This window comes from Sabethes cyaneus, chromosome 3 (assembly GCF_943734655.1).
Source record: "Sabethes cyaneus chromosome 3, idSabCyanKW18_F2, whole genome shotgun sequence".
Lineage (NCBI taxonomy): Eukaryota > Metazoa > Arthropoda > Insecta > Diptera > Culicidae > Sabethes > Sabethes cyaneus.
The window spans coordinates 137,937,620-137,964,686 of NC_071355.1; the positions used below are offsets into that span (position 1 = coordinate 137,937,620).

The following is a 27,067-nucleotide window of genomic DNA, read 5'->3' on the forward strand; positions in this document are numbered from 1 at the left end:
TTATATGTATAGGTTCGGGTGGGTGAAATATTTCAAAATACAAGCTCTTGCTCTAACAAATAATACCTGCCTACAAAAACATTCAGTCCCCAACACTAAAGCCAAAACCTACTGTCGTTATACTTACATGTGATATATACACAGCAGTAACGACAGCATTCAGCTTGCCGGCTTATGTTGTTGAACATTCCAAAGTAGGTGAATGATAAAAGATAGTGCTTTCAAATTGAGGATTTTTTACAAAATTAATAACTAACACCACAGTGCCGCAAACAAAAACTTTAAGATTATTGTAAATGACACGTTTTTGTTGCCTAAGGCGTTTTGTGTTAATTATTATTTTTTATTCTGCCCACGTTACTCCGAGATTAACAAATTTGAAGCTTTTATAAAAATATAATAGAACGGCTCTAGCGTAAAAGCAGTCAATAAAAAGGCATCTTAATAGGATGACCACATTCATCGAACGAAATATGCGGTGCCAGTTGGCTTGAAACGTCGGCTTTTTGGTAACAAATTCTGTTTTTGGATAGATAGGTACAACGTTATCATGAAAAATAATCCGACCTGCAGACCTCAGAATTGAGCAAATGATAAATTAACCATAACATCCACTATGAGCTTTAAAATAATGGTACCCAAATTTGGTATTTCCTCACTTTTTGAAAATCCCGATATTCTACAACGATAAAAAACAAAAATATAGGTCTTTATGTTAGCAGATACATCACTGTTTTGTTTTTAAATTACTATCAATAATATTACACGTTTATTAGCGCAGCGGAGTTTTTTTTTATTTTTTAAAAGAAAGGTAACAAAAACAAATAATTCAATTTTGAGTAATTGTTACCCAATATAAACCTTTCTAATGAAGTGGACTTCTCATGATTTTTTTTCGTTGCCTTCGTTTCTTCTGGCAACACAAACAAACTTAAACCTAGAAAGCAAATGAAAAGTATTATAGGGTTTACCAACTTACACCTCACAAATATCCGGATCATAATTATTCTTTGCTGTATTCTTATGATTCTATGCTGTATATATTTTTGCCCAGTTTTCTGGGATGGAATTTTTCTGTATTTTTTAAATTAAATCAAATTCTAATAAAGAAATTTAAGTTGTATTGAAAGACACCGGTCTACCCCTAATCAATAACTCGCGATTCTTGTGACTTCGTGCAAAGTCAGCATTTGAAACATCGATTTATTCGCTCGTATAGTTCCTCGTCACAACCATTAAAAGTTCAAGCAAGATTAAGTAATTCTGCCACTTTAATCGCTACCCACACTCTAAGGCGAGCTTACAGCCATAAAGAAGTCCAATCCGGACACACAAACTTCATTAGCTTTGCCTACACACAATGGCTTCTTGTGAAAACCGCTTCACCGAAGTTACCGTGTTTACAATAAAAGTTTGTGTACATTAACTTATCGCTCGAAATCGGATTCAATAAACTCGGAAGCCTTAGAGCTAAACAGAGTAGCAAAACAAAACGATGGAGCTACTGAAATATAATGCTATTGTAAATTTATAATGCAGAGAAGTCGAAATTAATTATTTATAACAATCGCAGTTGATAGAGTTCTAGAGAATTTTCAAATTATGTTGATTTCATTTATGTGCAATTCAATCTTCATATTGCTACAGTAGTTACGAGTGGGAGAGTATACCTATAATTCCTTTTTGGTTGTGCATTCAATCACTCACAATTAAGGTGCAGTTCGTTTGTCATGCTTTCACATTAGTTTCATCAAGGTTACAAAATGTTCCGGCGGATTAAATATGTGTGACAAAACTATAAAAAATGATGTGGACTTAGCTTATAATACGTGATCTAAGACAAACGCCATTAGCTGCCATTAGTATCAGTGTTCTGTAGAAAACGAGTATTAAGCGATGTCATTTTGTGTTACGTATTTATGAATTTAGTAAGCAGGATAGATGACGGCTTTGTAGGCGGAATGTGTTTTTGGTATAGATTGGCATAATTCCGCTAATCTGCTAATATCAAATTATCTGAGCTAAAATTTTAGTTAGCGATCAGCGTTTTCGCAAATTTTTGAAACCATTAATGGTTTTATTCGTTGCTACTAAATTTATGTACCGCTAACGTTTCTCCGAGCCGGCAAGCTACAAAAAAAATTGATCGATACCAACACCATTACTTTGGACTAATTTTTGGCAAAAGCAAAAAAGTTGAAAAATATTAACGTAGCCTAATAAATTCGTCAAAAATAGCAAGTGTTTCATAACAGGAGCCGTTTCACAGCTGGGGACAACCCCCTACATTTTATTTTGGTCCTGTATGGCCGGACAGGCCGCTATGCTCGGACACTAACGATGTCTCGAAAACATGGAATGATAACATTATTTGGAACGAAAAGGACAATAGTACCATTAAAGTACTATTGTTCCATTCTTTCCAAATATTAGCATAGAGGGTATAGAGGCCTGTCCGGTCCTACAGGACTTCCCCCCATAGTAACCTGAGAGAGATTCACGGATGGGAAAAAATCCAACGTCAGATGCAGCCAGTTCGAACTGTCAACTGCAGCCAGTCGTTAGGGGCCGTGTAATAATTACGTAAGGGCTTTTTCCTCATTTTTGAACCCCTCCTCCCCCCTATATAAGATTTTATAAGATTTTGGCCAATCCCCCCTCCCCCCATAAAAAAATCTTAGTAAGATTTTTTGAAACATCGAAGCTCAAGTTTTATTTAAAAAGTTATACATTGAAAGAATATTGAAACAGTTAACAAAGTTTAAACAAGTTTATAAAAACCAAAGTTCAAAAAAATTAATAAAAAAAATATCCATTATCTGTTGTAAATCCCTTTATGGCCCACTCACGAACAGAACGTATTTCAGCATTGAGGTTGTCAATAAATGTTAGTGTATGCTCAAAAACTCACTAGCGTGGCTATCATTTTGTGAAATAGTCTTTGCATTGGGTCAATGTGACAATATTTCAGCAAAGGATAGTTACAAAACTGCGCTTCCGTATAACTAAATTCCTTTTCGGCTGGTCTGCGAAAACTAAACAATGTTTACATTTTTCCACTCAACCAGCAAACAACCGTAGTGGTTTCCATAGTAACCGCAGTAACCGCTCCTGCATTAAATGTCAAAACCGAGCTGTGCCCTTCAGAAAGTTGTACCCATCAGCCACCCTTATCGCTCGTGGAAAGCTGGATAGCATAAACCGATGACATCAGATGGCTCAAGAACAAGTAGCCCAACTGTTGTTTCCCTGAGTGGGCAAGGCTAAAATACTCAGCAGGTTGCTGTGCCTTTCCTTGCAGTATGAAGGATTTCGACACTTCAAAACTTATCTATTTGAAATTTTTAGTAACAAGTAATATGGGTTGCTATTGAAAATGTGAATTTCTCATAATTTTTTCAAGTGTGAAAATCTTACGTAAGAAATGATTAAACCCCCCTCCCCCCAAATTAGATTTTGTAAGATTTCGCGGAACATCCCCTCCCCCCATTATGCCTTACGTAATTAGTGAACGGCCCCTTATTATTGGTCAGAAATGGAAAAGTATTGGTGACTCATGCAAGTTTTCGACTGGTAGTTCTTTGGGAAAATACAAATAAGAAATTAAATTGGTCTTTTTTTTCGTTGTAAATTTGCTGCTAATTAAAATAAATATTTATTGATATATTACGCTAAACATACTTTTGTAGTACTCATTACGTGTCATTTTACATGCAATAAACTATGCGCTTCCGATTTATCGCATGTTTCATACAGTATTTTTGCAAAAGCTGATGTACCCATAGACCAACTAGCAGCAAAAAATGTCACTGCAAGACACGCACTTAACACGTTCAATGTAGAGTTCACGTAGGCGCTTGAACAGTCAGCCCAAAAATGAACACAAACCTAATAGGAAAAATAAGAACGGTCAAAGCATGAGAAAAAGAAGATCGTCTTCGCGACTCTCTCTCAGATAGTAACTAGTAGAAAAATGAAGTAGACGACCCTACATTGCACTATGGTCCAGAAAGCCAAATTAGGTGGAAAAAATTGTTTACTCAGTAGTCGTTGATTTTATACTATTTACGTCTTAGCAACAAAATCTTGATTTAGGATGCCGCTTTTTTTGGCATGAGCTATTTTAGGGTGACACTTAAATTAACCAAGATCCAGAAATTATCTTCAAAACGAAATAAGATAGATCGATATTTACTTCAACAATTTTATAGCTTCAAGTATTTTGAGTAATATTACAGAAGACGAAATCCTTCTATCTCGAACCGTTTCCATATTAGAGCGGTTTTCCTGAGTCAAGTTAGGGTGACTCTGCTATTTTGCGATTTTTCTTCATAACTTTTTTATTTGGCATTTCTCGCAAAACACTTCCTCAGATGACTTTTGAGGCTCAATAAGACGCAACTTTTGGTGAAAAAAGAAATTGGCTATCTACTTTACTTCTACACTTATATTAAATTTTATGACAAAAATAGGCCGTTTTCAAATGTTAGTATCTCAGAAAGGAGCAAGCAGAATTAAAATCGGTTGATTGCGTTTGAAAGATCGTGATTTTTTGTGCATAATATCAAAAAATTGGAGAGTGAATTTTTGTCTATCTCAAATAAATCAACTTTGAATATGTGTGGTTTTAACATATTTAAGTATATAAAAGTAAACGAGTTGCGCCATAACTCCGGAACGCCTTGACTGTTCTTGATTAAACTTAGCGTACATGTTTCTTGACATAAGTAAATCAGCACAGGGGGTTGATAAAAGCGAGGTGGTCGCTAAAAAGGGGAGGGGGAGGTACAAATAAGTAAAAGTGGCTGTAATTATCTTGCATTTAAATCGTTATAAGTTGTGTGAGTGGTCCAAATCTAAAAGAGAATGTATAAACTTAACCTCATGTTTGTTGACTTAAACTTCATAATGAGGTTAGACATTAAAAACGGTAGACTATCCAATAAACAGAGGGAATGGTAGACAAAGTAATGAAATCATATGTGTTTCATAGTATCATGGAGTGGAACTACCGAATGAGAAGTTTAAATAGTTTTCTACCCGCGACGGGGATTTCCGTGATTCGCACCTCCCCTTTCATCAGAGGCCACCATTTTTTGTCTTTCAGCCACTTGTACATCTGTTTTCGATAAGATTGAAAATCTCAGGCGAGCGAGTGTGAAAAGCATAGCATCCAAAGCTTACTCCACTGACGCAAGCCTACGCCAAACAACTGCTGGCACTGTGTGCATACATTCTGCTACCTACACACTCTTTCTACCTTCTACACATCCCGCCCGCGAATCCAAAGCTCATGAGCTGTCCATAGGTCGTGAGCACGAGCGGCACACTTGGATGTATGGATACGGATTTTACTTTTCTTCTTCATTTTACACCCTCGCTTACACACGCGGGTAAGTGTGCGGGCCAATGCGAGCGATAATAGGTATCAACTGCTGGGTTGCAATGACGAGCGTAAGCAACGAGCGTGGGTGATAACTAAATAGCAAAGCATTGCAAAGCCTAGGTGCTACATTCCGTTATCGAAACTTGACCTTCTGTTTTTTTATACGACAGACTTTGCAGCCAGCTGTTAGAGTGCAGGACAATTGCAGGACCAGTTGCTACGATCCTATGACGACTGGCTTATTAGCCTAGCATCATACCTCGAGGCCAACTGGGAGGTGATAACTAAATACACTATGGCAAAAACTTGTCGCAGTGCATGAGAATATCAGAAAAGAAATCCGAAAGAAATGCTCATGCATATGTGTTCGTTAGAAGAAAATCGTGAGTCAAAATTGGACCACACGAATGCGGGCTTCACAACACTACGTTTCAGTTTGCAAATTCTCATAATACAAAAACAAAGCTTTTTCCTCATTTAGACATATCTACCCCTCCCCTTGATTAGCTCTCCTCGGTCAGCGGCCCTTTTGTCTACAGCAACTTGTACGTCTCTTCGAAGATAATGAAAGAGACACAAAGCCTTCCTTATATTGTTCTACTTTCGTAGTTGTGACCCTCCCATCTTTTCACACGCTCTTCATCTTATCTTCCAGCCACTTGTACAACTTCTAACAGACTAAATGCAAGATATTATTATTATTCTATTATTATTATTATTATTATTATTATTATTATTATTATTATTATTATTATTATTATTATTGAGAGGTTTTCAGCCTGTGGCTGGTTCGCCCCTTAATGCAAGATGATCGCAGCTACTTTTACTTATTTGGACCTCCCCCCCCCTTTTTAGCGACCACCCCCTTTTTGTCAACCCCCTGCGCTGATTCACTTGTATCAAGAAACATGTACGCCAAGTTTGCTGAAGAACAGTCAAGGCGTTCCGTAGTTATGGCGCAACTCGTTTACTTTTATATACTTAAATATGTTAAAGCACACATATTCAAACTTGATTTATTTGAGATAGACAAAAATCCACTCTCCTATTTTTTGATATTATACACAAAAAATCACGATCTTTCAAACGCAATTAACCGATTTTAATTCTGCTTACACCTTTCTGAGATACTAACATTTGAAAACGGCCTATTTTTATCATAAAAATTAATATAAGTGAAGAAGTAAAGTAGATAGCCAATTTCTTTTTTCACCAAAAATTGCGTCTTATTGAGCCTCAAAAGTCATCTGAGGAAGCGTTTTGCGAGAAATGCAAAATAAAAAAGTTATGGAGAAAAATCCCAAAATAGCAGAGTCACCCTAACTTGACTCAGGAAAATCGCTCAAATATGGAAACGGTTCGGGATAGAAGGATTTCGTCTTCTGCAATATTACTCAAAATACTTGAAGCTATAAAATTGCTGAAGTGAATATCGCTCTATCTGGTTTCGTTTTGAAGATAATTTCTGGATCTTGGTTAATTTAAGTGTCACCCTAAAATAGCTCATGCCAAAAAAAGCGGCATTCTAGTAGTAGTAGTCCTAGTAGTAGTCCTAGTAGTAGTAGTAGTAGTAGTAGTAGTAGTAGTAGTAGTAGTAGTAGTAGTAGTAGTAGTAGTAGTAGTAGTAGTAGTAGTAGTAGTAGTAGTAGTAGTAGTAGTAGTAGTAGTAGTAGTAGTAGTAGTAGTAGTAGTAGTAGTAGTAGTAGTAGTAGTAGTAGTAGTAGTAGTAGTAGTAGTAGTAGTAGTAGTAGTAGTAGTAGTAGTAGTAGTAGTAGTAGTAGTAGTAGTAGTAGTAGTAGTAGTAGTAGTAGTAGTAGTAGTAGTAGTAGTAGTAGTAGTAGTAGTAGTAGTAGTAGTAGTAGTAGTAGTAGTAGTAGTAGTAGTAGTAGTAGTAGTAGTAGTAGTAGTAGTAGTAGTAGTAGTAGTAGTAGTAGTAGTAGTAGTAGTAGTAGTAGTAGTAGTAGTAGTAGTAGTAGTAGTAGTAGTAGTAGTAGTAGTAGTAGTAGTAGTAGTAGTAGTAGTAGTAGTAGTAGTAGTAGTAGTAGTAGTAGTAGTAGTAGTAGTAGTAGTAGTAGTAGTAGTAGTAGTAGTAGTAGTAGTAGTAGTAGTAGTAGTAGTAGTAGTAGTAGTAGTAGTAGTAGTAGTAGTAGTAGTAGTAGTAGTAGTAGTAGTAGTAGTAGTAGTAGTAGTAGTAGTAGTAGTAGTAGTAGTAGTAGTAGTAGTAGTAGTAGTAGTAGTAGTAGTAGTAGTAGTAGTAGTAGTAGTAGTAGTAGTAGTAGTAGTAGTAGTAGTAGTAGTAGTAGTAGTAGTAGTAGTAGTAGTAGTAGTAGTAGTAGTAGTAGTAGTAGTAGTAGTAGTAGTAGTAGTAGTAGTAGTAGTAGTAGTAGTAGTAGTAGTAGTAGTAGTAGTAGTAGTAGTAGTAGTAGTAGTAGTAGTAGTAGTAGTAGTAGTAGTAGTAGTAGTAGTAGTAGTAGTAGTAGTAGTAGTAGTAGTAGTAGTAGTAGTAGTAGTAGTAGTAGTAGTAGTAGTAGTAGTAGTAGTAGTAGTAGTAGTAGTAGTAGTAGTAGTAGTAGTAGTAGTAGTAGTAGTAGTAGTAGTAGTAGTAGTAGTAGTAGTAGTAGTAGTAGTAGTAGTAGTAGTAGTAGTAGTAGTAGTAGTAGTAGTAGTAGTAGTAGTAGTAGTAGTAGTAGTAGTAGTAGTAGTAGTAGTAGTAGTAGTAGTAGTAGTAGTAGTAGTAGTAGTAGTAGTAGTAGTAGTAGTAGTAGTAGTAGTAGTAGTAGTAGTAGTAGTAGTAGTAGTAGTAGTAGTAGTAGTAGTAGTAGTAGTAGTAGTAGTAGTAGTAGTAGTAGTAGTAGTAGTAGTAGTAGTAGTAGTAGTAGTAGTAGTAGTATTAGGGGAAAGCCACCATCAGTTCAAGGACTTGCCAATGTATGTGGGTAGAATTACAGTAGATCCAAATTTGATTATCAAATGAATTTCACACTAATGCTATTACAGAAGGGCCAAAAGGGATTGGGCGGACCCACAAGCAGAGGCACTTGTGCGCATTCCGGGGTTATAAGAGTCGCCTTCTAGCATAAGGATCCTTCCATGTAATAATCAATTTCGCTGTACCAACTTTAACCCACGTGATGATTTGTTTGTTTTGAATTGAGAAGTGCCATATTTGCTTCAGACCTTAAGGATTCAGGTTGGCAATCCACTCCATCATCCAGCCTTCCACATTTATGATATCAATAATACTGTTAATAATATGATATTAAGATGAAATGTGGTATATATAGGAAAAAATAGAACAATCTCACCAACAGTCCTTCGTATGAAATAAAATAGCGTCCTTTGAGGTTCCATAAGTGCTTCTAATAGTTAATTTAATTTTTCATTCTGGTATCCATGTGCAGTATTGAGACTCGTTTTGGCCATATACCATAAGTTTTTACTATATAGCAGGAGATGCTTCATAAGCTAAAACGAAAAAAATAATTAAAATAACTTATTAGTCTTACCTATTAGCTAGGCCGTGTGTCTCCGTCGTCTGCCCAAAACCGCGGTTTTGAGACCAGGCAGCCGGGCACCACCCAACAACGCACCTCCTAGCTTGTCTACTCAAAAGAGCATTACCAGATATGGCCACGTGGAGGCGCTAGGTAGGGGCTTGGGATGGCTAGAGCTATATTGGACGCTCCTCATATATTGGACGCTCCTCATTTGCCTTCCCCATTTCATACCCAAAGTAGCTGCATTTCGCTATGTCCAATCTCTTGCACTCTATGCGGCATTGTTATATTGTTAAATTTCTTACTGCACGTTAGTTTATTGCTGTCAGAGCATGTGGTTTGATAGCAATATCGTCTTGATTTCTACGTAATCAATTTCACCCGCAAATGCGATTTTTCACGATTATACTAAGTTGTATCTAAAATAAAAGTATCCATATAAGATGTATATGACACTATTGTGTAGCCAGCACTACATCACCTATTTTAAAATTGAATCATCTTCTTAAATATGTTTCTTTGCAAAGATATTTAAAAATTACTCGAAAAAGTGATCAATTTCACCCGAATTTACAGTATGTACAAGTAAAAGTATGTTGTAAGAGGAAATATTAATCTTTAACATAAATATAGCCTGTTATAGCTAGTGTTTATATTTTTTTGGATATAATGAGCTATGTATAATTTGCTGTAATGCCATTCTATATTATTTATATCAATGAAGTTTTCGAGAACAAATATTATCAATATTTCATTAAATAACGTTTGACCTGTAAACCCCATCTTATGAAAATTGTTAGATATATTTGCATTAAATTCATAATGGAAGCACGCATGTAAACTCAAATGATGCAACTCTAATCCATTCGAAGGACTGCTGGTGAGATGGTTCTATTTTTGTCTATATGTCTACATGCATATTCATATAACACATATCTTATTACATTGCCATATACCATCATTATCGTCAAGAGAAAGGAGCATGAGGGTATCGAATGAATCGAAGACTGGATGAGGGATGTGGTAACCAGCCCAAGTCATATAAGGTCGGAGAGGATTTTGACGCGCCCTTCTAGCACACAAATCATCACGCAAGATAAGTTTGCACGGCGAAGTTATGTATCTAGAAACCGGAAGTCTATGCTGGAAGGAGTGTCTTATATTCCCGTGGAATCATATAAGCGACATTGCTTATAGATCAACCCAACCCCTTTTAGTCCTTCACGAACAGCATTGACATGAAAGTTGCTAGGTAGATAAATTCGATTCTGCAGTAATTCTACTTACATACAATGGGAAACCCGTGAGGTGATGGTGGCTAACCCCATACATACACATATTATACAGTCGTGTTGATTGAAATTACTATTTGCAGTTCTAGTTCTAGTTTATGTTCCAAAATATAAAAATTAAGATACTTTATTTTTCAATCAATTTGAACAGCTTAACAATTGCGTACTATTTATAACAATTACATAACCAAATTGCTGGATTTTGGTTCTATCGAAAAACATGCTGATAATAGAATTCCATGCAATGACAAAAAAGTTATTAGTGTTTAAAATCTTACATTCCAACGTTACATTTCCCGATCAGATGATTCTAACAAAATTATTACAGAATTGTAGCTTCAGTTAATATTTCTATCGAAGTGTGTTGTAAATGTGATAGCAAAACTTGCGACACGAGAAATGTTATACAAAGAATCTATCTCGTTCTGCTACTTATAACATGATTTGTCACATTTTGGTTATAAAGCAGGACAGAATACTTGTTTTTGTAATTCATCTTGAAATACACTTGATCAAATTATATCATAATTTAATATAATTGTGATATGCCTAGAGCAGATTTTGTTACAGTTTTCGTTATTTTAACTACTCACGAGTCCAAGTTTATTATAACAAAACGCAACGGAGCTTTTGTTATAAAATAACTTGTTATTTTCATTTGATCGGGTTCCAATATCGTTTCCACAAAGTGATACGTCAAAACGTTAAAAAAATAAAGCTCAAATTCTAACATTTGTTACTCGTTATGTTTTGTTATGTTGTGCGACATAAACTTGTACTACGTCATTCTTTAGTACTACTTACTAATCTAGAAGCTGCTCCGACAGGCAGTATTCGTACCGTAATGCACACAAAAAAAACAGTGGTAACTAATATCAATTTTCATGTATTTTGTCGGATGTTATCATAAATCTACGTTAGCTAATCTGTGAACTGTTGTTGCTAGAACAGTCATTCATTTAACTGTGTCATAATTTTTACATCGAATCTCTTTTTTACACCCTTTTTTCCTTGTTGGGGACCTTGGACCACTGCGACCAGTTACACCCTTAATGATGTGAACTGATTCTGCAAAATTGCTTATTTTTTATTGCAAAGGTATAAGACAAAACTATTTTCTATCATCACTCTGCTTAGCAGTATGAATGTTTTTTGTCCGTTATTTTGCGTGGCGTATGAATCTTCGTGTAGAGTAAACGTTGCATCACGCTATGTGGGCCGGTCAGAATGAAGCTAAATTCCAAGCCATATAATCAAGACAAATCACTGCATAATTCTGTAATAATGTATCAGCATTTACGTTTGTGTGAGTGTGTGTGTGTGACAGCCAAATTGAACCAGAAAAGCAACTGTTAATAAGCTTAATTTATTCTATTTTATCTTCGTTTCTCTTACAGATGTCTCGGACTAAAGTCGCCATTCATCGAGTTCCGGTCGGAGTTCGAGGTACTGTCCAATAACAGTATATCGTTGAATTTGACGGAAATTCGGCACAAATTGAAAAGTGTACAAAATCTAGACCACTTTATTCGTCCCGTCGATAATGGGCGAAAGGATGATAGCAAAAGAAATCTCCTTACCGGACTATCGTCGTCATCGGCAGGTGTGGTCAATACGCTTCCTAGCAACATGTCGGTTACTTTTCTGACCACAACTCCACCATCGTTTGTAAATCATTTTGAAATAACGACCGAACACGGCATTTCAAACGATATAGATATGGAGAAGAAAATTTTTAGCGAGCACATGATATCCGATGATAGCAGCAAAAAGGAAAAGAAGTACATTATACCACTAGCTTTGAAGACATCGTCGAATGAAAAGGAAAAGACCTCTTCTGTGTTTCATGGATCATCGACCAATATTGACGATTTGAAACGTCATATATTGATGCTCCAAAATTTGACTCAGTCCGACAAGACTTTCCAAAGTAAGTTTGTTGTATTTCCTGCTCTTCAAAATAATGGTTCAGATGCAGTCACTACGGTAAAACCAGTAACTGCGCCATCAATTCGGCCAGCAATTCATCAAATGCCAGTGCTCCAGATTAAGGAAGATCAAAGTTCAGCCAGAGTGGTTCCAGAAAAAGTTGTCCGACTACGTCCAACGATCAACATGCCTCGACAAATCTTACCTAACTCTCAAGATATACTGACCGATAATAAGGACGATACGTTCAAAATGGAGAAAATTACGATAGTTCCACAGGTTTTCCTACAAAACGACCAAACGCCAGATTCCATGGCAGATGAAGATAATAATGACAATAATTACGATCACAGCAACGAAAGGAGGAAAGAGATCAAAGGGAATGACAGAGAGAGCATCAAAAATAAAATACCGTCACCGCCCGTCTATCACGGCAAGGAAGACAGAAGAGAAGACTCAGGTTATAAATTTCCTCTGTCGGCCACAATAACACCGGCACGAAAGAACGGCCGCAACAGAACAACTTTGGCGGCGGCAGTGGTGTCTAGCGCAGCACAAACAACCATCGCTGATGTTGTTGATATTGATAATGCTACTACACGTGGCTCCGGTAGCGGCATTGCTGGTACACGGGAAAGAAATGGCAAAAAAAGAAATCGGAAAAATAAAAAGCCGTCCGAGAAACCAATTAACTCCAATCCGGTTCAAGACTTTGACGGCGAAACAAATCGAAGTTCAAGTGCAAACAAGACTAGAGTCGGCAGAAAAGGTGCTAAACGGCTGCAAAATCTTCAGCAGAAAGCGTTTATGTTGCAGCAATTAACATCCAGCTCATCGACGATTGCTGCCCCCACGTCATCCTCTGTGCCCAAAAGTTCCAACCGAAAGCTTTCGCGTTTCCGTCGTGCAGAATGGCCTGCCAATAAAATCCCGCGTTCCCATGCGGAACATACACTGGTTCGAGATAGTACAATAATTCCGATTTACAGTTCTTTCAATGGGTCTAGTGTCAGCTCCATTAGCGGTCTCACTAATAGTGTTACCTTTAGGAATAGCTCAATTTCGACTATCGATGGCAGTGGTAATAATAGCAATCAAATCGAAAAGGATGTTATTAATTTAAATCCCGAGTTGTGCTACAAAGTTAGCGGGCTTAGTGGAGGACAGCAGAAATTGTGTGCCCAACATACAAGCGTTATGCCTGCAATCAGTCGGGGCGCTCGGGCTGCCATACAGGTAAGTTACCTAAAAATAAAGAGTAGATAGTTTAAAAGATCATTGACTTTTTGTATCGCAAGGGAAAAAGGGACATTTGACATAATATTTCAGTGCTTCAAGAAAATTTTCATCACATTTATCACAGTGTTTGTTCTATTCGCTAATCGTTTTCTTTCCCTTGCAGGAGTGCAAACACCAGTTCAAGCACCGACGATGGAACTGCACAACGATAGAAGACAACACCGTTTTTGGACCCGTTTCAAATATAGGTTTGTAGACTATTTATGCTTTCAGCCAGCCATATCGCAGAGAGGGTCGTCATATCAAGTTTCTTTTTTATTTGATCCGTCTCTAAGCAGTGCTAACACGTCTCCTGTTTAAACAAACAACGCAACCATCGTAGGCTAACGACACAGTTAGATAACAACCCTTCTTTTAACCGCTAATGGCTTTGCCTCGAAACGTCACTCGACAAATATCACTGCTTATGCACCTCAAGGTGTACTTACCCGTTCTTCTTGCCACCAAAGAAAGTGTCCTTGAACAGTAGCTTGGCGGTGCATTATCTTCCGGCGCTAAGGTGATGAATAATGAAAAGGAACACTTTTCATCTACCTAGCAGTACGATTTGATTGTGCTCAAGTATATACATTATAGATTACAGTAGTGGCTACTTGTATCGTTCTAATTACAGAGACTATAGATTACAGAGGCGCCGAGACACTCAAAAACCGCTAAATTTTGAACGAAAGCGGAGAGTTACCTTTATTTATGATGGTACTCTCCGTTTTGTTTCAAAATTTAGCGGATTTTGAGTATCTCAGCGCCTCTGTAATCTATAGTCTCTGTAGTTCTAATATGTAACATCCATAATTAAATTGAACACTTTCAATTCATACACGTAGTTACTAATAACTCCTAAGTATTCCGGTGCCTCACCGTACAAAGTCACCGCAATAAAAAATAGCTTTTGTAAGAGTTTTTCGAACTTCATGTTTCAAACTACAGTCAGCCCACAATCATGGGTCACACACAATTGTGGGTCATTTTAGCTTTAACTGCTAATTTTCGTTTGAATATCCCCTAATGATTGATCAAATTGTTCATGCTGCTTATGAGTATCAATTTCATTAATCAATTAGTATAATATTCATGCATTAACTGGCAGAAAAAGCTAAAATGACCCATAATTGTGTGTGACCCATGATTGTGGACTGACTGTACAACGGGTTTAAAAGTTGGTCGAAAAACGGGAATGTGATCCGAGGCACTAACCAATCGATAAGGTTCTGAACTGAGCTGAACTGTGTGTGTGTGTGTGTGTGTGTGTGTGTGTGTGTGTGTGTGTGTGTGTGTGTGTGTGTGTGTGTGTGTGTGTGTGTGTGTGTGTGTGTGTGTGTGTGTGTGTGTGTGTGTGTGTGTGTGTGTGTGTGTGTGTGTGTGTGTGTGTGTGTGTGTGTGTGTGTGTGTGTGTGTGTGTGTGTGTGTGTGTGTGTGTGTGTGTGTGTGTGTGTGTGTGTGTGTGTGTGTGTGTGTGTGTGTGTGTGTGTGTGTGTGTGTGTGTGTGTGTGTGTGTGTGTGTGTGTGTGTGTGTGTGTGTGTGTGTGTGTGTGTGTGTGTGTGTGTGTGTGTGTGTGTGTGTGTGTGTGTGTGTGTGTGTGTGTGTGTGTGTGTGTGTGTGTGTGTGTGTGTGTGTGTGTGTGTGTGTGTGTGTGTGTGTGTGTGTGTGTGTGTGTGTGTGTGTGTGTGTGTGTGTGTGTGTGTGTGTGTGTGTGTGTGTGTGTGTGTGTGTGTGTGTGTGTGTGTGTGTGTGTGTGTGTGTGTGTGTGTGTGTGTGTGTGTGTGTGTGTGTGTGTGTGTGTGTGTGTGTGTGTGTGTGTGTGTGTGCGTGCGTGCGTGTGTGTGTGCATGTGTGTGTGCATGTGTGTGCTGTGTTCAATAAAATATTTTTCAAAGCTTTTATATCATAATAATATTGTCATACCGTTCTGATTCAAACTTAGAACAGTCTCAAACTTCGAACACTTCAGAATAAAATGCTCGTTAGTATCGCTTATATGATAAAATATTAAGCTTATTGTACACCACCGTGTTCGTTAGAATGTCCTCTATCCGGTGAAGTATGACATTGAACTGTAGGAGTCGTTGTAAGCAATCAGCAGGCGCTGGAAAAAAGTGAGAACTCAGATTTAAACTTCGTTCGCATACTCTTAGCGTTTCGTGCAAAAGTAACTGTTTTTTCGTTTGCATTATTTTACCAATTTTAGAACATTTACCTTCCCACTTCGCGATTATTAGGTAAGTGCAAGATATATACGTACTAAAGCATAGTTAAAATACAATATTTCATGCATTATTTCGAAGTTATTAGATAAATAAAAAGTGTTCGAAGTTTGAATCACGTTTTGAGGTGTGATTCAAACTTCGAACACCCACGAATAATATGCGGTTTTCCCGGATTTTTCTTCGGGAACATGAATTATCGGCATTGTAAAGCTGTACAAAGTTAACTTGCTTTAGATGTGGTACATAGAGTTTGAAAATATTAGCAAATGACTGCAGAAGTACGGATTGAAACTAATTATTGTGTGAAAAACTTAAATCATACTGTTAGGTGGATTTAAAAAGACAGTGTTTAGAAAAAGGATGAAATTTCACTTATTTAAGTTGAATAACACTAAAAACATTAATACTTTTCCACGTAATACATGTGTTCGATGTCTGAGACTGAAATATTCGAGCTTTGAATGTCGACCATGAAAGTGTTCGAAGTTTGAATCAAAACCGAACAGCAGTTTTTTAGTGTTTTTCAAGGTAAATTAACGTTGTATCCTCATTTTTAAAATTTTAACACGAAAATAATTAAACTGTCATGCTATTAAACCATTTATGGAAGAAGAATAAAGATGTTTTCAAACATTTTTCTTTGAAGAAAGTTTCAGCATAGCTTAAGTGTTCGAAGTTTGAATCAGAACGGTACATCCAGCAGTTGAATTCGACTAGCGACTATTAAAGCCGCATCTTTTGCTCAAATGAGCGACAAAGCGAAAACGATGGTACAAAAAAATCCCCTAAAAAGCCGCAGACGTTCACATTTTTAATAAGCAAAGGAATAGAAATTCGATATTGCTCATCCTATTATTTCCCACTCGTCGTTCCGTTTCTTGCGGAATATGATGTAACAGAAATGCTTCGGTACTTTTACAATCACTCAACCATCAAATGAACATTTTTGAATGCATGAAAGATTTCCCCAGTTATGATAGATTGTCATTATCATTCTTTACTATAGATATATCTAGGGTTGAGCTTGAATCTGGGATGCACTTCTAGTCATGCAACATAAAATCAATACGACTTTGAGACAAATCTTCACGACCCTTTCATCAAGCTCTGGTAAAACTGGGCTGCGGGTTGCTTCCAAACCCTGCTCACTCACTTCAAAATAGTCACAACGATGATATCTTTCTATCTAACCATATCTTGCATGAATGAAACGCAAAAGCCATGAACAAGCTCTCTTTGCCTTTCAGGGTGAGAGCAAACAGTCAATACGTCCACACCGAACGGATGGAAGTAAGGATAAATGCAGTTTCATGCTCCATGGTCATTGTTATACGTATAAGCATGATATAAGAGGGATCTGTCATAACGTAAACCGATTATTTATTAATCCGGAGAAACAGATTCGAATGCAAACAGTTCAAAAATGTAATCGATTCAATTGGCATTGGCTGGCTTCGCAGTTTACTGCAGTACACAGCGAAATGATCAAACGGAAGAGATACCAGCTTAAATTTACAAAGTTTGTTTTTTTTTGGATTCGTCATTCAACACCAGAATAATCTTTCTTTTGTGACAAATCCTAGGGAATCACATGTTGCAATTTTAAACTTTCATTATTACATTTATTTTATTTTATTTTATTTTATTTTGTTAGATGAGCAAAAGAAATTTTTCCATCCTACTGATAATAGGGTAGATGACCCGATCAGACAAACATAACAAAATTATAACAAATCATGATATTCTGTTATGACGGTATTTCTAACATAATTTGCTATAATTTTGGTCTCGTTAGTAGTTAAAATAACAAAAATTCTATCAGAACTTCTTAGCAGCAGTAGCAGAAATGTAACAAAATTTGTTATGTTTTGAACAAAATTATATCAAAATTTGTTATTATATTTGTAACAGGTTTTGTTATAATTTTGTTAAAAATATAACAAAAACTTCTTTGCCTTCATCTGCTATATCGACATTTTATTTCGGCTAAATTGCCAAAAATAGTACAACTATTTATCAGGAACATTCACAAATCGTACAGAAAAAAACTTTCATACATTTTTAAAATCGTTCCGACCTAGGCCGGGATTAATTTCACGACACATCGCACAGAATGCAACAGTCTTAACCTCTGTGCTAGAACTACTCTTGAATGGAGGTAGATTAAATGCTTATATGATTTGGCCGATAGCTCATTCGGGGTTTCAGTTTTTGCTTCGAGCTGTCTATAAATAGAAAATAAGCGTTCAATCCAAAGCCTATCAAGAAGACGAAGAAAACGAATCATGATATGTTGCGCCACTTTAACCGTTATGTGTGCGACAAAAAAAACACCTTTAGCAGGGCGAGAAGGGTACCCGGGTACCCAAAATTGATATTGTTATAACATCAACAATTTTAAACCGATTTTGATGAAATAGGTGTCATTTGATTCGTTAATTTATCTAGTTCTAGAATTATCTAGCCATTTGGCCATTAAAAGACATACGGGGCCCCGAAAATCCGGAATTCCGACAGAGTGTCCGCTGTGAGGTAGAGAACTGATTGTATTGCAGGAAAATCTGTCATGCGGATATAAAAACTCTAAAAATTCATACAATGAACTATTTCATATAATGAGATGAATCAGGTTGGCTATTCCGGAGTAGGTTCCTGTGGGGTCATGGGTGGCCAGTCTAGGATTGGAGGTAAAACCTAGCAGTATGGGTATCAAAGTTCTTGGAATTAATTTGGCAGGTGATATTTTTTACATTTCGATGTATTTTGATTGGTTATTTCGAAAATGGTTTCTACGGGGTCACAGATGATACCGCAGGATTCAAGATAATGCTTAGTATTATCAGAACAGTTCAAAACGTAGAACCATCCGTTATACATTTAGAACCAGTTCCGAAATTATTAATCAGTACTAAACTGGCCATATCAGTTCAAAACATTTAAAAGATCCGCTAAACCAATTCTAATATTGGATTAGGCACCCAACTGGTCATCTGTAACCCTACAGGAACCCAATTCTGGAATGGCCAATGCGATCTAAAGTCATCAATTTATATAAGATAAAAAAGGGTCCAAAATGTCAAGTTCAAAGCTAATGGCTTTGCTGAAAGCTGATATTCTTCCAAAACAAGCGGCTTCCCACGTTTTACCGGACGCTGCTCCGGAATTACCGATTCCCGGGAACTACATGTCATATGATGGCCATATGCTTAAACTAATCAAAACTAGATAAATGTACGAATCAAATGCCACTGGTTTCATCCAAATCGGTTCAAGATACCCAAAGTTATGAACATAGCAAATCATGGGTACCCGGGTACCCTTGTCGCCCTCCTACGTAATAAAAAAATCAAGTGCCTCTCATTGCTAATCCCCTTTATGGATATGCACCAAAAAACTCTTAATTAATTAAGATCAACGAGTTTTACGGTGTCGAAAAATTTCAATGACGTATGTTTTAAATTGAATGAGTTATAACTATTTTAAAACTGAAAAGGTACCCGGGTACCCTGTTGCACACATAAAGGTTAAGAATGTTGCACGAATTGCCATTAAATATGGTCGGTGTTAAATCAGACTGGACCAAGTCGCAAATTCAAAAAATGAGGTAATGATAGCTAGCGATCAACAATTTTCTAAGGTGCATTTTACTTTAATCAGACTATCATAAATATTGCAAACAGCCGTAGTTATCAGATGATTTCGTACGATTGATAGGTATTAAACATACAGAGCAACAAACTTTGAACACGTTTTTTCGAAGAGTTTTGTCACTTGGTTCGGTTTGACTTAAAGACGACCATATATGATCGGTGTTAAGTCAGACCGAACCAACTGAGTGATTTCGAGAAAAACACGTTTCGAAATGATTTAATATCTTTGGCGGTTTGCAACATTTATGTAATCTGATTAGAGTAAAACATAGCTTAGGAAATTATCAATCGTTTGCTGTCATTAACTTATTTTTTAAAATTTTGCGGCTTGGTCCGGTCTGATTAAACACCTACCATATAAGAAAATAATGCAATGACTCCTATGTTTCAGTTTTCGAATCTGTAAACTTTGCTGTTCATTTTAGCAAGATTCAGCCACAGAAAAGATTAAAAACAACCATGAACTTAATTATTTAAATGATGTGAACGGTTGAAAGCCTAATTAAAAAGTAAATCTATACCTATAAAGAAGGATTTCTGTCTGTCTGTCTGTCTGTCTGTCTGTCTGTCTGTCTGTCTGTCTGTCTGTCTGTCTGTCTGTCTGTCTGTCTGTCTGTCTGTCTGTCTGTCTGTCTGTCTGTCTGTCTGTCTGTCTGTCTGTCTGTCTGTCTGTCTGTCTGTCTGTCTGTCTGTCTGTCTGTCTGTCTGTCTGTCTGTCTGTCTGTCTGTCTGTCTGTCTGTCTGTCTGTCTGTCTGTCTGTCTGTCTGTCTGTCTGTCTGTCTGTCTGTCTGTCTGTCTGTCTGTCTGTCTGTCTGTCTGTCTGTCTGTCTGTCTGTCTGTCTGTCTGTCTGTCTGTCTGTCTGTCTGTCTGTCTGTCTGTCTGTCTGTCTGTCTGTCTGTCTGTCTGTCTGTCTGTCTGTCTGTCTGTCTGTCTGTCTGTCTGTCTGTCTGTCTGTCTGTCTGTCTGTCTGTCTGTCTGTCTGTCTGTCTGTCTGTCTGTCTGTCTGTCTGTCTGTCTGTCTGTCTGTCTGTCTGTCTGTCTGTCTGTCTGTCTGTCTGTCTGTCTGTCTGTCTGTCTGTCTGTCTGTCTGTCTGTCTGTCTGTCTGTCTGTCTGTCTGTCTGTCTGTCTGTCTGTCTGTCTGTCTGTCTGTCTGTCTGTCTGTCTGTCTGTCTGTCTGTCTGTCTGTCTGTCTGTCTGTCTGTCTGTCTGTCTGTCTGTCTGTCTGTCTGTCTGTCTGTCTGTCTGTCTGTCTGTCTGTCTGTCTGTCTGTCTGTCTGTCTGTCTGTCTGTCTGTCTGTCTGTCTGTCTGTCTGTCTGTCTGTCTGTCTGTCTGTCTGTCTGTCTGTCTGTCTGTCTGTCTGTCTGTCTGTCTGTCTGTCTGTCTGTCTGTCTGTCTGTCTGTCTGTCTGTCTGTCTGTCTGTCTGTCTGTCTGTCTGTCTGTCTGTCTGTCTGTCTGTCTGTCTGTCTGTCTGTCTGTCTGTCTGTCTGTCTGTCTGTCTGTCTGTCTGTCTGTCTGTCTGTCTGTCTGTCTGTCTGTCTGTCTGTCTGTCTGTCTGTCTGTCTGTCTGTCTGTCTGTCTGTCTGTCTGTCTGTCTGTCTGTCTGTCTGTCTGTCTGTCTGTCTGTCTGTCTGTCTGTCTGTCTGTCTGTCTGTCTGTCTGTCTGTCTGTCTGTCTGTCTGTCTGTCTGTCTGTCTGTCTGTCTGTCTGTCTGTCTGTCTGTCTGTCTGTCTGTCTGTCTGTCTGTCTGTCTGTCTGTCTGTCTGTCTGTCTGTCTGTCTGTCTGTCTGTCTGTCTGTCTGTCTGTCTGTCTGTCTGTCTGTCTGTCTGTCTGTCTGTCTGTCTGTCTGTCTGTCTGTCTGTCTGTCTGTCTGTCTGTCTGTCTGTCTGTCTGTCTGTCTGTCTGTCTGTCTGTCTGTCTGTCTGTCTGTCTGTCTGTCTGTCTGTCTGTCTGTCTGTCTGTCTGTCTGTCTGTCTGTCTGTCTGTCTGTCTGTCTGTCTGTCTGTCTGTCTGTCTGTCTGTCTGTCTGTCTGTCTGTCTGTCTGTCTGTCTGTCTGTCTGTCTGTCTGTCTGTCTGTCTGTCTGTCTGTCTGTCTGTCTGTCTGTCTGTCTGTCTGTCTGTCTGTCTGTCTGTCTGTCTGTCTGTCTGTCTGTCTGTCTGTCTGTCTGTCTGTCTGTCTGTCTGTCTGTCTGTCTGTCTGTCTGTCTGTCTGTCTGTCTGTCTGTCTGTCTGTCTGTCTGTCTGTCTGTCTGTCTGTCTGTCTGTCTGTCTGTCTGTCTGTCTGTCTGTCTGTCTGTCTGTCTGTCTGTCTGTCTGTCTGTCTGTCTGTCTGTCTGTCTGTCTGTCTGTCTGTCTGTCTGTCTGTCTGTCTGTCTGTCTGTCTGTCTGTCTGTCTGTCTGTCTGTCTGTCTGTCTGTCTGTCTGTCTGTCTGTCTGTCTGTCTGTCTGTCTGTCTGTCTGTCTGTCTGTCTGTCTGTCTGTCTGTCTGTCTGTCTGTCTGTCTGTCTGTCTGTCTGTCTGTCTGTCTGTCTGTCTGTCTGTCTGTCTGTCTGTCTGTCTGTCTGTCTGTCTGTCTGTCTGTCTGTCTGTCTGTCTGTCTGTCTGTCTGTCTGTCTGTCTGTCTGTCTGTCTGTCTGTCTGTCTGTCTGTCTGTCTGTCTGTCTGTCTGTCTGTCTGTCTGTCTGTCTGTCTGTCTGTCTGTCTGTCTGTCTGTCTGTCTGTCTGTCTGTCTGTCTGTCTGTCTGTCTGTCTGTCTGTCTGTCTGTCTGTCTGTCTGTCTGTCTGTCTGTCTGTCTGTCTGTCTGTCTGTCTGTCTGTCTGTCTGTCTGTCTGTCTGTCTGTCTGTCTGTCTGTCTGTCTGTCTGTCTGTCTGTCTGTCTGTCTGTCTGTCTGTCTGTCTGTCTGTCTGTCTGTCTGTCTGTCTGTCTGTCTGTCTGTCTGTCTGTCTGTCTGTCTGTCTGTCTGTCTGTCTGTCTGTCTGTCTGTCTGTCTGTCTGTCTGTCTGTCTGTCTGTCTGTCTGTCTGTCTGTCTGTCTGTCTGTCTGTCTGTCTGTCTGTCTGTCTGTCTGTCTGTCTGTCTGTCTGTCTGTCTGTCTGTCTGTCTGTCTGTCTGTCTGTCTGTCTGTCTGTCTGTCTGTCTGTCTGTCTGTCTGTCTGTCTGTCTGTCTGTCTGTCTGTCTGTCTGTCTGTCTGTCTGTCTGTCTGTCTGTCTGTCTGTCTGTCTGTCTGTCTGTCTGTCTGTCTGTCTGTCTGTCTGTCTGTCTGTCTGTCTGTCTGTCTGTCTGTCTGTCTGTCTGTCTGTCTGTCTGTCTGTCTGTCTGTCTGTCTGTCTGTCTGTCTGTCTGTCTGTCTGTCTGTCTGTCTGTCTGTCTGTCTGTCTGTCTGTCTGTCTGTCTGTCTGTCTGTCTGTCTGTCTGTCTGTCTGTCTGTCTGTCTGTCTGTCTGTCTGTCTGTCTGTCTGTCTGTCTGTCTGTCTGTCTGTCTGTCTGTCTGTCTGTCTGTCTGTCTGTCTGTCTGTCTGTCTGTCTGTCTGTCTGTCTGTCTGTCTGTCTGTCTGTCTGTCTGTCTGTCTGTCTGTCTGTCTGTCTGTCTGTCTGTCTGTCTGTCTGTCTGTCTGTCTGTCTGTCTGTCTGTCTGTCTGTCTGTCTGTCTGTCTGTCTGTCTGTCTGTCTGTCTGTCTGTCTGTCTGTCTGTCTGTCTGTCTGTCTGTCTGTCTGTCTGTCTGTCTGTCTGTCTGTCTGTCTGTCTGTCTGTCTGTCTGTCTGTCTGTCTGTCTGTCTGTCTGTCTGTCTGTCTGTCTGTCTGTCTGTCTGTCTGTCTGTCTGTCTGTCTGTCTGTCTGTCTGTCTGTCTGTCTGTCTGTCTGTCTGTCTGTCTGTCTGTCTGTCTGTCTGTCTGTCTGTCTGTCTGTCTGTCTGTCTGTCTGTCTGTCTGTCTGTCTGTCTGTCTGTCTGTCTGTCTGTCTGTCTGTCTGTCTGTCTGTCTGTCTGTCTGTCTGTCTGTCTGTCTGTCTGTCTGTCTGTCTGTCTGTCTGTCTGTCTGTCTGTCTGTCTGTCTGTCTGTCTGTCTGTCTGTCTGTCTGTCTGTCTGTCTGTCTGTCTGTCTGTCTGTCTGTCTGTCTGTCTGTCTGTCTGTCTGTCTGTCTGTCTGTCTGTCTGTCTGTCTGTCTGTCTGTCTGTCTGTCTGTCTGTCTGTCTGTCTGTCTGTCTGTCTGTCTGTCTGTCTGTCTGTCTGTCTGTCTGTCTGTCTGTCTGTCTGTCTGTCTGTCTGTCTGTCTGTCTGTCTGTCTGTCTGTCTGTCTGTCTGTCTGTCTGTCTGTCTGTCTGTCTGTCTGTCTGTCTGTCTGTCTGTCTGTCTGTCTGTCTGTCTGTCTGTCTGTCTGTCTGTCTGTCTGTCTGTCTGTCTGTCTGTCTGTCTGTCTGTCTGTCTGTCTGTCTGTCTGTCTGTCTGTCTGTCTGTCTGTCTGTCTGTCTGTCTGTCTGTCTGTCTGTCTGTCTGTCTGTCTGTCTGTCTGTCTGTCTGTCTGTCTGTCTGTCTGTCTGTCTGTCTGTCTGTCTGTCTGTCTGTCTGTCTGTCTGTCTGTCTGTCTGTCTGTCTGTCTGTCTGTCTGTCTGTCTGTCTGTCTGTCTGTCTGTCTGTCTGTCTGTCTGTCTGTCTGTCTGTCTGTCTGTCTGTCTGTCTGTCTGTCTGTCTGTCTGTCTGTCTGTCTGTCTGTCTGTCTGTCTGTCTGTCTGTCTGTCTGTCTGTCTGTCTGTCTGTCTGTCTGTCTGTCTGTCTGTCTGTCTGTCTGTCTGTCTGTCTGTCTGTCTGTCTGTCTGTCTGTCTGTCTGTCTGTCTGTCTGTCTGTCTGTCTGTCTGTCTGTCTGTCTGTCTGTCTGTCTGTCTGTCTGTCTGTCTGTCTGTCTGTCTGTCTGTCTGTCTGTCTGTCTGTCTGTCTGTCTGTCTGTCTGTCTGTCTGTCTGTCTGTCTGTCTGTCTGTCTGTCTGTCTGTCTGTCTGTCTGTCTGTCTGTCTGTCTGTCTGTCTGTCTGTCTGTCTGTCTGTCTGTCTGTCTGTCTGTCTGTCTGTCTGTCTGTCTGTCTGTCTGTCTGTCTGTCTGTCTGTCTGTCTGTCTGTCTGTCTGTCTGTCTGTCTGTCTGTCTGTCTGTCTGTCTGTCTGTCTGTCTGTCTGTCTGTCTGTCTGTCTGTCTGTCTGTCTGTCTGTCTGTCTGTCTGTCTGTCTGTCTGTCTGTCTGTCTGTCTGTCTGTCTGTCTGTCTGTCTGTCTGTCTGTCTGTCTGTCTGTCTGTCTGTCTGTCTGTCTGTCTGTCTGTCTGTCTGTCTGTCTGTCTGTCTGTCTGTCTGTCTGTCTGTCTGTCTGTCTGTCTGTCTGTCTGTCTGTCTGTCTGTCTGTCTGTCTGTCTGTCTGTCTGTCTGTCTGTCTGTCTGTCTGTCTGTCTGTCTGTCTGTCTGTCTGTCTGTCTGTCTGTCTGTCTGTCTGTCTGTCTGTCTGTCTGTCTGTCTGTCTGTCTGTCTGTCTGTCTGTCTGTCTGTCTGTCTGTCTGTCTGTCTGTCTGTCTGTCTGTCTGTCTGTCTGTCTGTCTGTCTGTCTGTCTGTCTGTCTGTCTGTCTGTCTGTCTGTCTGTCTGTCTGTCTGTCTGTCTGTCTGTCTGTCTGTCTGTCTGTCTGTCTGTCTGTCTGTCTGTCTGTCTGTCTGTCTGTCTGTCTGTCTGTCTGTCTGTCTGTCTGTCTGTCTGTCTGTCTGTCTGTCTGTCTGTCTGTCTGTCTGTCTGTCTGTCTGTCTGTCTGTCTGTCTGTCTGTCTGTCTGTCTGTCTGTCTGTCTGTCTGTCTGTCTGTCTGTCTGTCTGTCTGTCTGTCTGTCTGTCTGTCTGTCTGTCTGTCTGTCTGTCTGTCTGTCTGTCTGTCTGTCTGTCTGTCTGTCTGTCTGTCTGTCTGTCTGTCTGTCTGTCTGTCTGTCTGTCTGTCTGTCTGTCTGTCTGTCTGTCTGTCTGTCTGTCTGTCTGTCTGTCTGTCTGTCTGTCTGTCTGTCTGTCTGTCTGTCTGTCTGTCTGTCTGTCTGTCTGTCTGTCTGTCTGTCTGTCTGTCTGTCTGTCTGTCTGTCTGTCTGTCTGTCTGTCTGTCTGTCTGTCTGTCTGTCTGTCTGTCTGTCTGTCTGTCTGTCTGTCTGTCTGTCTGTCTGTCTGTCTGTCTGTCTGTCTGTCTGTCTGTCTGTCTGTCTGTCTGTCTGTCTGTCTGTCTGTCTGTCTGTCTGTCTGTCTGTCTGTCTGTCTGTCTGTCTGTCTGTCTGTCTGTCTGTCTGTCTGTCTGTCTGTCTGTCTGTCTGTCTGTCTGTCTGTCTGTCTGTCTGTCTGTCTGTCTGTCTGTCTGTCTGTCTGTCTGTCTGTCTGTCTGTCTGTCTGTCTGTCTGTCTGTCTGTCTGTCTGTCTGTCTGTCTGTCTGTCTGTCTGTCTGTCTGTCTGTCTGTCTGTCTGTCTGTCTGTCTGTCTGTCTGTCTGTCTGTCTGTCTGTCTGTCTGTCTGTCTGTCTGTCTGTCTGTCTGTCTGTCTGTCTGTCTGTCTGTCTGTCTGTCTGTCTGTCTGTCTGTCTGTCTGTCTGTCTGTCTGTCTGTCTGTCTGTCTGTCTGTCTGTCTGTCTGTCTGTCTGTCTGTCTGTCTGTCTGTCTGTCTGTCTGTCTGTCTGTCTGTCTGTCTGTCTGTCTGTCTGTCTGTCTGTCTGTCTGTCTGTCTGTCTGTCTGTCTGTCTGTCTGTCTGTCTGTCTGTCTGTCTGTCTGTCTGTCTGTCTGTCTGTCTGTCTGTCTGTCTGTCTGTCTGTCTGTCTGTCTGTCTGTCTGTCTGTCTGTCTGTCTGTCTGTCTGTCTGTCTGTCTGTCTGTCTGTCTGTCTGTCTGTCTGTCTGTCTGTCTGTCTGTCTGTCTGTCTGTCTGTCTGTCTGTCTGTCTGTCTGTCTGTCTGTCTGTCTGTCTGTCTGTCTGTCTGTCTGTCTGTCTGTCTGTCTGTCTGTCTGTCTGTCTGTCTGTCTGTCTGTCTGTCTGTCTGTCTGTCTGTCTGTCTGTCTGTCTGTCTGTCTGTCTGTCTGTCTGTCTGTCTGTCTGTCTGTCTGTCTGTCTGTCTGTCTGTCTGTCTGTCTGTCTGTCTGTCTGTCTGTCTGTCTGTCTGTCTGTCTGTCTGTCTGTCTGTCTGTCTGTCTGTCTGTCTGTCTGTCTGTCTGTCTGTCTGTCTGTCTGTCTGTCTGTCTGTCTGTCTGTCTGTCTGTCTGTCTGTCTGTCTGTCTGTCTGTCTGTCTGTCTGTCTGTCTGTCTGTCTGTCTGTCTGTCTGTCTGTCTGTCTGTCTGTCTGTCTGTCTGTCTGTCTGTCTGTCTGTCTGTCTGTCTGTCTGTCTGTCTGTCTGTCTGTCTGTCTGTCTGTCTGTCTGTCTGTCTGTCTGTCTGTCTGTCTGTCTGTCTGTCTGTCTGTCTGTCTGTCTGTCTGTCTGTCTGTCTGTCTGTCTGTCTGTCTGTCTGTCTGTCTGTCTGTCTGTCTGTCTGTCTGTCTGTCTGTCTGTCTGTCTGTCTGTCTGTCTGTCTGTCTGTCTGTCTGTCTGTCTGTCTGTCTGTCTGTCTGTCTGTCTGTCTGTCTGTCTGTCTGTCTGTCTGTCTGTCTGTCTGTCTGTCTGTCTGTCTGTCTGTCTGTCTGTCTGTCTGTCTGTCTGTCTGTCTGTCTGTCTGTCTGTCTGTCTGTCTGTCTGTCTGTCTGTCTGTCTGTCTGTCTGTCTGTCTGTCTGTCTGTCTGTCTGTCTGTCTGTCTGTCTGTCTGTCTGTCTGTCTGTCTGT

General features: G+C 40.3%; 1 protein-coding gene across 1 annotated transcript in view; it reads left to right on the forward strand.

Annotated features, from left to right (window-relative positions):
• Positions 1–27,067, forward strand: part of LOC128741561 (protein Wnt-5) — a 107,049-nt gene that overhangs the window by 23,656 nt on the left and 56,326 nt on the right. The window contains exons 2-3 of the mRNA XM_053837476.1: positions 11,573–13,340; positions 13,507–13,591. Coding sequence (XP_053693451.1) covers positions 11,573–13,340; positions 13,507–13,591 — 1,853 coding nt within the window. The remainder of the gene's footprint in view (positions 1–11,572; positions 13,341–13,506; positions 13,592–27,067) is intronic.